Genomic DNA, 12,645 nt, shown 5'->3' with positions numbered 1-12,645 from the left:
TCTGCGACCAAAATGCTCCCAGGTTTACGTACCACAACCAGAGTAAAAAAACTGACTTCTCTTTATCATCATCATCCGCCTCAGTAGTTCCTATACAATCGACTGTGCGCTTCGATAACTGTGCTGTCAACACAAATGCCTGCAAACGTCTGACTCTCTCTGTAGATAAAATGTATGTTTCAAAAACAAAGACACAGATTCCGCTTCTGCTGCATCTCTACCCTTTTTTTCCCAGTCGCATGCGTCCACACATCCAACAGGCCTGAAGACACGCACGCGCGCGCGCATACACACACACGAGCAAAAAAAGAAGTGTTTCACTCACTGCAATAATGCTGGTGAAAAGGCTAACCAGGTGTTCAGTTTGAGATAAAAAGAAGAAAGAAAACAACAACAACAACAACGCAAGACAGAAACGGGAAAAACTACTTCTGTCTCAAGACGGACACATTTTACGTCAAGGAAACAAAACACTGACGATAAAGTGCTGACATGCAGATGGACTTTTGTTTACTGCTAATGTCGATTTCATTCTAAAGATCGTTTCCTACACTTGTCGTCGATCCCTGCTAAAAAAAAACAACATTTGCTCCTGTTGCTTCGAAAGCAATGAATGATTTCAATAAATGAGAAGTTGAAGCACTTTAATCTGACATAGAAGTGGAAAAATTAAAAAAAAAAGAAAAGAAAAGAAAGACGGGTTTTATTGAACCACATGCTGCAGAAAAAATATTATTTTAATATAAAATGAAAAATGCAACAGCAGTTGTGTTGGGAAAATAAACGATTCTCTCTCATGTTAACAAAAATACACGAGCGTCTTTGAGTCGTATGACAGTGTGAGGCGAACGGATGCTTTGGTTGATATCTCATGAGGCTTCCTAAAATTTCCCTTTTTTCTCAGCAAAAATGCTTCCGCGTCAAACTACAAAATCTAAAAAGGACTGTTTCCACAAATCCGTACTACGCTCGGGTATTTACAAAGAGAAGCAGCGCAGTAACGCAGTAACGCAGTAACGCGGCGCGCAGCAGGAGACGCGGGGAGCCCCCGGAAATGCTTGGAGACATCGAGAGATTCTCAGTGCAAAACAAGCAAGTAGGTTTCAGAAAAGAAAACCTGACACATAGAAAGTGGGTTCGATCGAGCAGAATAACAATAACAAAAATATTTAAAAGATGTGAATTACAACAAACAAGAAAATCTCCTGGGGAAAAAAAAGAACAAGGGGAATAAACTGTCTATGATCCTTCAAACTCCCCCAAAAGCCGGAAAAGCGAGAAATGCAAATTCGCTGTCAAGCCAAACACTCAACTGTCAATCATAAAAAAAAAAGAAAAGAAAGAAAGAAACCCATTAAGCTTTTCCACCCAAAGACGCGGGGGGTATGGACCGGGGTATGCACTTGCGTCAGAAGCGTCACACACACCGTTTCCTTGTCGTCATAAGCAACAACAACAATAAAAAACAAACAAACAAAAAAAAAACACACACCTCAGCTCCTCCATCTACAGAAATAACTAAGCATGCAAAAAAGTGTTGGGTATCAAATACAAGTAAGTAAGAATAAACATCGAAATATTTCAGCCAAAAACGACAACTCTCCAAAATAAAAAGCGAGAAAAAGAAGGAAACAAAAAAATCGACGTAAAGTCAACAACCACCACAACTCTGTTAGTCACATTATGGCGCTTCGTGCTGTGTGTGATTGTTAAATAGGTTTCTTTTTCGTTGATACATCTTGTTAGTAGTTGCGTTTTTGTGTGTGTGTGTGTTTATTTTTATTTTTTTTCCTCCATAATATATTCTTATATACATGCAGACGAGAGGGAAGATCACACGTCACTCGATCCTGATGGAAGCTGAAGCCACGATAAACAGACGTGATGAGGAAACCATGAGAAAGACACAAACAGGCAGACGTGTACACACGTATGTATACATGCGTACAGTACACACACATATATATACTGTATATATATATATATATATATATATATATGAGAACACGGTTAAATAAAATAAAAAATAAAAAACGTCGAAAAGGGAGAGTTAACGAGCAGCAATGAGAGCTGAGTGCGTGTGTGAGACGAGATGTCAACATTGGGACACTGGGACAGGTAAGTCCTCCCCTCCTGCTGAAAACGAGGAGGGGAGGGGGGGTGGGAGGGGTTTTGGTGGGGTGGAGGCAAGCGTGCCCCGCCTCTCGCCACGCTGTCCGCAGAATGTGATGAGTGTGTATGTGATTCTCATCCATCCCCTTCAAGCCGCCTCATTCCATGGCCACACTCCCCACAAACACCGTCTTTGAGCAATGTTTGTTGGCTTGTTTTTAAATCTTGTAGTTGAACTGAAATGAGGGGCGTCGACGCTCTCTGTGAGTGCAGAGACAAGAGAGAGAGGGCGGGTGTGTTGCGGATATAAGGGGGCGGTCACGGGCCGCGCCCCCCCGGGCTGCTGGGGAGGAGGTCTCTCTAGTTGAAGACTTTGGGGGGTCCGTCGGGACGTCTGGTCTGGACGATCTGCTGCTTGGCCCGCGCCCCCTCGTCCTCCTCCGTCTCGCTCTCGCACACGTGGACGACCACGCTGGGGGTGGACTCTGTCCCCGCGTGGAGCTCATACTTCTCACCTGTGGAGATGGAGGAATAGAGGGAAAAGGAAAAGGCAACAATTACTACGGAAAAAATGGGGCCACACGGTTGGTGTAGTGCAGTGTTCAGCAATTAGTGGCCCGTGGGCCAAAACTGGGCCAAGCCCCGGCAGATGATTTAAAGGAATACTTTTAATTTAGCTTTGTATTACTAGAATAGGGTTAGTATTTTTGAAAAAATGTGCTTCCCAACCTCAGGTTCCCCTGAGTTGAGAAATATCTTCATTAGTTTCTTTGTTCCGTGCCCACCAGTGACACTTGGTCCTGTTAGCGTAACTGTTAGCAAAGATGGCGGACACTGTTTACATTCTGGGAACGAGGTCCCGCCCCCCTACGAGTGGGTCTAAAAAGTGCGGAATTAGCGTTGCAGTTTCAAACCTAGGACCAAGTGTCGGGGGGACAGGACCTCAGTGTCCGCCATCTTTGCTAACAGTTATGCTAATAGGACCACTGCTAGTGTCACTGAAGTGTTCCTTTAAATCATTTGGAGTAAAATATCTGTAAAATAACTATGTGCATAGGTTTGGATCAAAGAAGAAGCAGTCATTCTTAAAACTGAAACGACGCACAGTAAATATTAACAGTACGAGGGTGTTTCTCACACACATTTGTCCACAAGGCAGCAAACGTGGGTTTTTGTTTCGGACTGAGGACGTTTGAAGGCTCTTTGTCTGATGAAGATATGATGTTTTGGCCCAAATATTCAATGACTTACAAAAACATTGTCCCTCGACCACAGTTACACTTAGTGGTTAGCACTTTTTATTACATTTGTCAGTAAAAAAGGAAAAGACTTCATTCAGGGATTTCCGGTTTGCTCCGGTTTGCTCAGGGACGTTTCAGTATTCAGGGAGAAGGACACAGATTGAAAAGGAAACAAAAACATAGTCCTGCCATTTGTCCAGATGCCACTCTCAGCGGACTTGGACCCAACACACACACACACACACACACACACACACACACTTGTGAGATTGTATCACAGTTGCCATGGAGATGAGATCAGACAGCTGGCAGACAGCAGGAAATTGGTACAGCAGCTTTTCACTGCAGTGCCAAACATGGAAATGGACAGTGAATAGAGTCCTGCTGTTACCATGGGGAGTTGATAGAGGGAGTCAGTGCGCCGTACTGCAGCACGGCGCTAATCTGATTTCAGATGCCAGCATCTGTAGCTGAGGAACAAAGCCATTTCCTGATGCCTTGTGTTGCTATGGTAATGGCAGGACGTGTCAAAAGTGGTCCTCTGGGCTGGACTGTGTGTGTGTGGAAAGTTAAATGGTGTTTTTGATGATAACAAAACGATAAGAGTGTTCAGCTGAATACAGATTCAAAAGGGAATGTTTTCCACGATGCCCACACACACACACACACACACACACACACACACACACAAACACGGAGGGACATTGTTGACATGGCAAACCTTTTCATGTGCATTCGCTGACATTTTAGAAAGGTTGCAGCCGTCTCAAATTGTGTCTAAGAGGCAGATGGAGGCACCATTACAGAGCGGAGAAGCTGCCACAGAACAAGACTGTGGGAAAAAGATCTTTCACATTTCCCAAATCTAACTGAGCCGGGCCGAGCCGAGCTGCCTACACAAATACAAAAAACTGTGATAGGGTGTGAACTGCAGAAAGATCTCTCGGTGGTGCAGTAGAACCCCATTTGCTTTGTTATCATTTCATTAGCGTGTGGATTAGTGTTATTTAAAAGCCTTCTTCATGGGAAGTAACTGTTTTCCTCTGTGTTTACAAAGACAATGCTTTTTTTTTTTTTCATTTATTTGATCATTTCAAAGACAACGTGTCCTTGATTTCAGGCAGAGATAGACGCGCGGACGCTTCTGATTGTTCATCTGCCTCCGCTATCTATCTATCTATCTATCTATCTATCTATCTATCTATCTATCTATCTATCTATCTGTTGTGTTATGGACCTTCTATTGTCTTTTTAATAATAAAAAAAACAACAATAATGCTTGAGTAAACATTATTAATTTATCAGACCTTTGTTTTTATGAGTAAAAAAAAATCCCCTTTAAAAAGCCAAGTGTGACTGTGACTACAGCACTCTGGCACATAAAGGAGACCAGGATCGACCTGTTGTTGCCAATGATTAATCAATTGCCGTTGAATAGAGGGATTAAGTCAGCTACACACACACACTGAGTATTTCTTTAGATGTGCAGAGAGTCAAGGTTAAATACTGTTGACATTGACGTACGGTGGCTTGCACAGTGGATATGATTTATCGGCTTCAAGCTGTTTTTCTCCTACTACTTGGCCAGGGTCATGTGAACACAGCCATTTCGTTTCCATCCATTGAGCCTAATCAATTCCTAATGCAACTATAAAAGGCAAAAAAAATGCATTCGCAAAGAAATCTGTGATAACTTCCTGCTCATATAATCTTTATACAACACGCTGTTGATGGGCATTAAATGATTTCCTGATTTTTATCTGGGCTAATGCTTGGAGATAAATGACTCGTCTTGTGTGTATTTACTGTGTGTACATGTGTGGACGTGTGGCACCAGTGTATAGTACTGACCAGGCCCTAACTTGGCTACTGCACACAACAGGTCGTAGTTGATGACAGGTGTAGCGTCATCGCTCTGGCTCCAGCCCACCGGTGGCGAGGCGGGTGGCGAGATGAGGAACTGTTTGACGGGCTGAGGAGGGGCCAGGTACGACTTGTCGATGTCCTCGTCGCCATTCTGGACCTGTTGGAGAGAGAGTGAGAGAGAGAGTTGGAGATAAATCCTGCAGATAAAGTGAAGGAAGATGGATGGAGCTCTTAAAAAGACTCCTCTAGAACCTTATAACTTTATGAATCATGTATTTATTATTTGTTACCGTCTATTTATTATTCTAATTATTTATTATTATGTTATATTATGTAATAAAGTCAAATTTTTTATTCTTTTACATATTCTGTATTCTATTTTGTGGAAGAATATTTTGTGCACTGACTGGATAGTGGACATGGCTGAAACCTCAGTTAATGCTGCAGTGACTGTACAAATTCACATCATCTGTGATCTAAATACATTTTCTATCCCTTTTTTTCTAAACCCTTGTGTCTACGGGAGCTTCCTCTGGTGGCAAAATCAGAAATACTGTTCTACTGTATACATATGCCAGGGTATGTGATCGTGAAGGTGGTAAGTTTGAGAACCACTGCTCTAAACAGTTTCTCTCTTGAAAACATAGTCCTGATACTTAACAGCAGGAAAAGCGCATTAGGTTTTGCAGTCCCAGTCAAACCGCAGGCTCACTTCCTGTGAGGGGCTTGTGATGTTATGATAGCTGCCAATTTCCATAATTACTATACCCACATGTAGCGTCTACCTAAACCGTAAAAATCCTTATTGCTGTAATCCCCTTATATCTAAGACATGACGAGTGCAGCAGGGGTCCTGACTGGTCTTGTCCTTGTGATAAAGGCATAAATTATGTAAGGTGACTTTAACAGTTCCTGCGTGAGAATGAATTCAATTGTTTGTAGGTCATTTGATGACAACCAGGCTAAATGGGGTTAAAATCCACTTTCGCCCAGGTATAAGCGGAAGTTCCTTCCACATAAAGGAAATACAGATCCACTCTGATCTAATTTTTCTGGATATGATATAATGTTATCATCATCAACTGTGTATATATTGTGTTGTGAGGGTTACGATTTCTCTTAAATGGAGGAATTAGGTGAAAAACAGCAACAACAACAAAAATAGAGGGTTTTTTTTCTCCCTCCTGACTCCGTGTGTGTACTTTTTTGTTTGTGAACGTGATAAAGAGAAGTATGCCCTAGGGCGTAACCGTACATTTAAATAAACTGTGCTCTTCCTTAGAAGGTCTGTGTCTCAGGACCCTGCCTGACCTTTCCCAGACCCTTTAACTCAAACTCACTTGGGCAAAGTAGAGCTTCAGCTTCTTGCCATTGAACTCGGACTCGTGCAGCTCGATGCGAGCGCGGGCAGCGGCCTCTGGGGTGCTGAAGTTGATCCGGACTCTCCGGAAGCTTTTGAACATCTGGAACGTCGTCTGTTCATCGTAGCTTCTAAACAGCGCCTCAAACCTCTCCTGCAGGGGAGACACAAACGCATGAAGAAACGTGACTGGAGATCGATTTTGAACGTTTTTATAATGCATGGTATGAAGAACTGAAATGCATATAAAATGGCATAATTGCTTATATTTTGTATGTTTATTTTGTCTTTTGACTCGTACACTTTGTCTTCCATCCTCCACCATTATATAAAACACTGTAAATAGCCTAAATCCTAAATGTTTAACAATGATGTTTTTGTGTACATTGTGAACACACGAGAGGATGAAACATTTCGGGGTCAATTTGAATCGTTTAGTTCAAAATCACTAACACCTCCATCTGTGCGGCGGACGTGACTCTATCTGCTCTGAAACCATTTCATTTGCCACTGAGATAATGTGGAAATTAGATTTCCCAGCTTCCTGTCATGTTCCAGCGATCGCCTCAAATGCAGTTACTCACAGTCGCTCCCTTTCGCTCCTTTTTTTGATCCCTGGGTACAGTAATTCTCTCCTGTCTCTGACCACTGCCCTTATCTCCGTATGCATCCGACTGTGTTTTTTTTTTTTTTTTTAACAATACCCATATGACCTATTCCCATGTTTGCTATGTTTTGTACTCAGTCCTCTCCACGGGCACCAAATTGTCCCCCTCAGCTGTGAACTCAATCAAGCCACTCAGTAGGAGGGTGAAAGGAAAATGAAAAAAGACTGCAGAGAGAGAGAGAGAGAGAGAGAGAGATGTTTTCCGAGTAATCAAGGGTGCTATTTTTTTGTCTCCTAGCCGACCATCTCCAAACACAGACGGAAACATGAAAACCACACACTTCTTTGCGAGAACGGAGATGGATTTTTGATTGAACGTGCTGGCTGTGAAGAAAGACAAAGTTCAGACGGCTGTAGCGTCTGCAGGTGCTCCTGAAGTCAGGTGTTGCTCCGTGCATTTCACTCTGCAACATTTTACATCGTCAGTCAAATGAAGAAACGCTTGCCTTTTTACTTTTAATCGTCATTTTGATTTGATGTGATTCATGTGCCCAGTGTCCTGAAAGCCACGTCTGTGCAGCCAGTGGTAAACGCCACTCTCAAATCAGTGTCAGTCCTACGTGACACACAGAACAGATTCTCTTTTCTCTTACAAGCAGTAGGGGACAGAAAACTGAAATACTCTCACAACACTTCTCTTGTTCAGCTGACACAGCAGCTCTCACATAGAGGAAGGATTCCTGTTACCTGAGGGTACACAGTGACAGTGTAGTGACGAGAGGCGCCAGCTCTCTCGCTTTAATCCATCTTGTGTTAAAATACCCCCCCCCCCACACACACACACACACCTAGTCTCATCTTGCTTGACATTTCCGACTGTCTTAACTTCAATATTTAATTTGATGTTTGATGTATATGATGAAAACGAAAAAGTCTTGTATAAAGTACATGAAAGCGATTGAGTAGAAATGCAAGAATCTTGTACTTTTACAAGATAAAACGACTTTGGTAGAAGTTAAAGTCACCTTTTAGAATATTACTTGAGTAAAAGTACCTAGCATTTACTGTACTTCAAAATTATCAAAAGTAATTTTCTGGTATAAAATGTACTAGGTGAGCAATTACAATTTTGAATATGACATTTATTGTGGCTTCTTGACAATAAAAGCATAATAGGTACAGGCGAACAACTTCAAACAACATTAACCTTCTGTCATGAATGGTGACAAGCTCTCTCTCTGCGGTTTATCTGCGTAAGCTCACTAGCTCACCGGTTGGCTGGTTTATCTGCGTGAGGTAGTGAGCTAGCTCACTGGTTGGCTCACCGGTTGGAGTGGAGACCAGAGCCTCGGTGTGGGACACGGTAAACAATGAGCCGCTGGTGTGTTTTAAGTCCACTTGGAGCTAACAGCTGAGCGGCTAACAGCTGAGCGGCTAACAGCTGAGCGGCTAACAGCTGAGCGGCTAACAGCTGAGCGGCTAACAGCTGAGCGGCTAACAGCTGAGCGGCTAACAGCTGAGCGGCTAACAGCTGAGCGGCTAACAGCTGAGCGGCTAGAGACAACAAACGGCATTACGTCAACAACTCAACTTTTATTTTGTAGTCATGCGTAACAAAGATGGTTAAGCGAAATGTATTGTAAAAGTACACATTTTATTTAGGAAATGTAGTGGAGTAAAAGTAAAAGTTGTCAGTAATGTAGTAAATAACGAAGTATAGATATGTGAAAATTCCACTTCAGTACAGTAACAAAGTATTTGTACTTCCTTACATTACAACACTGCGAGCAACACAACACATCTGTGCTGAGTCATTTCAAAGACATCATTGGGTTGCCAACTGTGTAACAAATATAGCTCTCCCAAAAAGAAGAAATAAACAGTCCAAACATGACTCAGCTAAATTGCTTTTGTGGATTTTTATTTACATTTTTACAGTCTGTGCATAGTGAAGCATGCGATGTATAGGATTGTATTGGATTTTACTTTTTTTCCCCGACAGATACTGATACTGAGTCCCATCCATAAAGATAACCGATATGCCAGGGCAAAGTTTGTCGATATTTTAATGAACAAATGCATTTAAAATGAATGCTGATGAATAAATTCAATCCAAATCACACTCACATCGACATATTAAATGTCTTGTAAAAAGCCTGCAGTCCTATTCTCAGTCAAACTGTGTCTCTCTGCACTGAAACAAGTTCATGAGCCAGTGTATATCCTCTAGCCTAAGATACAGGATGTACTGTACATCATCCTCTGTCTGACACATGCTGAGCTGTTAATGATTCAGCGAGCTGTGAAACAGTTCTGCGGCAATGTGGTGGACACTGCGGACACAAACTATTACTTCATTACTGTACTTCAAGTGTATTTGTACCGGAGTATTTCATTTTTCTGAGGACATTTTACACTTACTCCCTACATTTAAATACAAACAACTTCACTTTCTGTACCCCGTGGGATGAAGTAATTCTCATTTCTGTGGCACATATTTGACATAAATCCCTTTTAACTATATTTGAGAGCCTGTACCTTCTGCCCTTTTATTTGAGTAAGTTGAACAGTCTTTTTTACATCAGTATCATGACTATCTGTACATCTACTTAAGTAAAGAATGGGAGTATTTTTTGCCACATCTGACACTTACTGTATGTTCAAAACCCCTTTCTTTCATGCTTTATTTTCCAGTTTTTGTCTGCATGCAAATCTGCATCTGCTCCTTGCTGAAAGGCCACAGGGGAAGTTGGCTTCGTTTCAAAGCTGACCTCACCTTTGTGTGCCACAATACCATTTTTAGTCAGGTTTGTAGTTCCCCATACAAGGTGCATTCACGAGCAGACGCACGGGGCAGGAGGTCGAGTGAGGAATGTGCATATTTTGACTGCTGTTATGCATTCTTTGGAGAATCACTGGATAACTATGCTATTAGCATGCAGAGGGACAGCCAAGTGCCAAGTGTGCTCATGTAAAATTGATCCTCCCATTTCCACAGACGGCACACAATCGACTGAAAACAGTTGTTAGCCAAACATTCTCCTGCCGCTAATTGTGTGTAAACAGCAGACGGAAAAATATGACAAAATATTTAATTAGAGCGGTTTAACAGTGACTCTCTGCAACACATATCTCCGTTTTAGACTGGTGTCAGGTTCCCGTGTGTTTTGAGACGGAGAAAACAGGACACTGTGCCTGTGGGGAAATGTTTAGAAGAGGCTTTCAGGTGAGCACAGCAATTTCAGTGACCCGATATGTTGTTTTTTTTTGTATTCTAGACAGTCACATGGATAATGCTGATATTTAAACATGCATCATATGTTAACAGACAGTTGGTATTTAGTAGGGATGGAAATCGGTATCGAGTATCAAAATCACTGGATCGGATATAGGACAGATAAAATGTTCAAATCCAATCCAAAAATCCTGTGTAAAAATGTAAATAAAAATCAGCAAAAGCATTTTAGGGCTGTTTATTTCTCTTTTTTTTGAGAGAAAAATATTTGATACTCAGTTGGAGAACGATGTCTTTGAAATGACTCAGCAAAAATGTGTCTTTCACAGCTTCATGCATTCATAAATGATCTTAAATAACTAATATTGGTATCAGTAGACGCTTGAGTTTGTGATGTCGGTATCGTTTTGTCTCTGAACACCTGATTTCCATTTTTTCCTTGTTGTTCCTGAGGTGCTGACCTGAAACCAGAAGTTCCACAGTGCCAATACAGGCGATGCAGACCCACTCTGGGCTCAGTGGAGGTGACATTCCCCCTGTTGTAAGTCGATGTACCATCAAAACGATTCTTGAGACATTTATTTGAAGGTCGAAATCCTACACTGTGTTGCTTTAATTTCTCTTTTACAGAACAGAGGTTGGGACGATGAATAAAAAATCAACTTACTCCACATTTAATTGTAATTAGATTGAGTATGACAACAAAGCACTTGTCGCTGCAGAGCCCACTCCATGTGTGAATTTTCCATGAGGCTCAGTCAGCTTCTATGACCCCACATGTCATCAAACTCCACGTGTGATAACTGATCAGGTAATCTTTCAGGTCCACAGACACACACATGCACGCATGCACACAAGCTACAGTATATTGATGTTTAGGCATGAGCAGAGACGTGGGAAAGCTCGGGGGATCATGTTCCATAATCGCATGTACGGTTTGTTTTTAAGCCCCCACACCACGCGATGATACGCCCCTGCTCAATTGTTTTGTAACAAGTGAGCGTGCTGATCACTAATTGATGTGGTCTTTATGAGCGGACATCCTGAGGGGGGACGAGAGGAGGGGAAACGAGGAAGAGGAGAGGGGTGTTGAGTTACACGCGGCTGAAAAGTGGCCTGCTCGTCAGCCAGCGCAATGCTCCGCGCGGTGACCCACTCCCTTTTGTTCTCCTTATGTGTGTGGTGAGACGGAGAGAGCGAAACCTAGCGAGTGAGTAAATATGTGTGCAATGCAGACAATGTGCTCAAGAGTTCATCAGCGGGTTTCCAACCACTGCTCGATACCGACCTACAATACATCAAAGGTGCATGCACAGAGGGAATGCTGTCAAACATGTGGCAGATACAGTATAGTTGTAAGATCATTAGTAGCAAAGCACAGCTGAGGGACAACAGGTTGACCGTAAGCAGATATAGACTAGTTTCAATCACATTCACACGCTTGGACACAGTGAAATCCCTGGTTGAAGCCTGGTTTATACTTTGCTGCAGAAATGATGTCATCACTGCAGGTGTGTTGGGCATGAGAGGGCGTGACAGTATGTGGCGCACATCTGCATTTTTGGAACTACACGCAAACCCGGCACGCAATGGATGCCTGGGAGGAGTGCCGGAGCAGATTTGTATTTGTATGCAGCTGGATGGATCACAGCGAGGATCAGATGGTTCTGGAGTGTTTACGTTCTGGAGGAGAATTTGTGGAATAATTAACGAAACCACATGAGGGAAGACGTTCCATAATGAACCCACTAGTGAGGTTTGTGAAAACAAAACCCACCTGTGTAAGTAGGATAAAGTTAGAGTGTTTAAAATAAAGTCTTACACCATAACGTCAAACACAATTGGCAGACTTAACTTCCTGTTTAAGCCCCATGAGTGTATAAACAAGGCGCAAGACTTAACCTTAACCATTACAACTTAAAGCCTAACCCCAACCCTTATCCTACCCTTTAATCTAAAGCCCTTTTGCAGTGGTGAAATAACGCCCACTTATGTATTGGCTTTGTCTCCTATCAGCAGTAATTTAAGCGTTACACCCAGGTAGACAAAAATGTTGCCAATGTTGTTGTTGTTTGTTTTGGCTGTCTAGTAACAGAGCCTACACCTTTTTTCAGTGTGATGCAATCTAAATTCATTCAGTAATGTGCTTTTAAAAATTCTCAAAGACTTTTACAGTTAAAACGACAACATTCCACATTATAAAATATAAAAAGACCACATGGAA

The 12,645-nt window shown here is 42.2% G+C and overlaps 1 protein-coding gene across 2 annotated transcripts in view; it reads right to left on the bottom strand.

Moving 5' to 3' along the window:
- Positions 1-460: 460 nt before the first annotated feature.
- The window catches only part of rcan3 (regulator of calcineurin 3), a 39,142-nt gene continuing 26,957 nt past the window's right edge, over positions 461-12,645 (bottom strand). For both annotated transcript variants that reach the window (XM_058615976.1, XM_058615977.1), the window contains 3 exons: positions 6,560-6,733; positions 5,205-5,376; positions 461-2,627 (listed from right to left, as the gene is read on the bottom strand). In XM_058615976.1, coding sequence (XP_058471959.1) covers positions 2,473-2,627; positions 5,205-5,376; positions 6,560-6,733 — 501 coding nt within the window. In that variant the 3' untranslated portion in view covers positions 461-2,472. The remainder of the gene's footprint in view (positions 2,628-5,204; positions 5,377-6,559; positions 6,734-12,645) is intronic.

The sequence above is a fragment of the Solea solea genome, chromosome 18 (assembly GCF_958295425.1).
Source record: "Solea solea chromosome 18, fSolSol10.1, whole genome shotgun sequence".
Classification (NCBI taxonomy): Eukaryota; Metazoa; Chordata; class Actinopteri; order Pleuronectiformes; family Soleidae; genus Solea; species Solea solea.
This window is presented reverse-complemented; position numbering and strand designations above follow the sequence as displayed.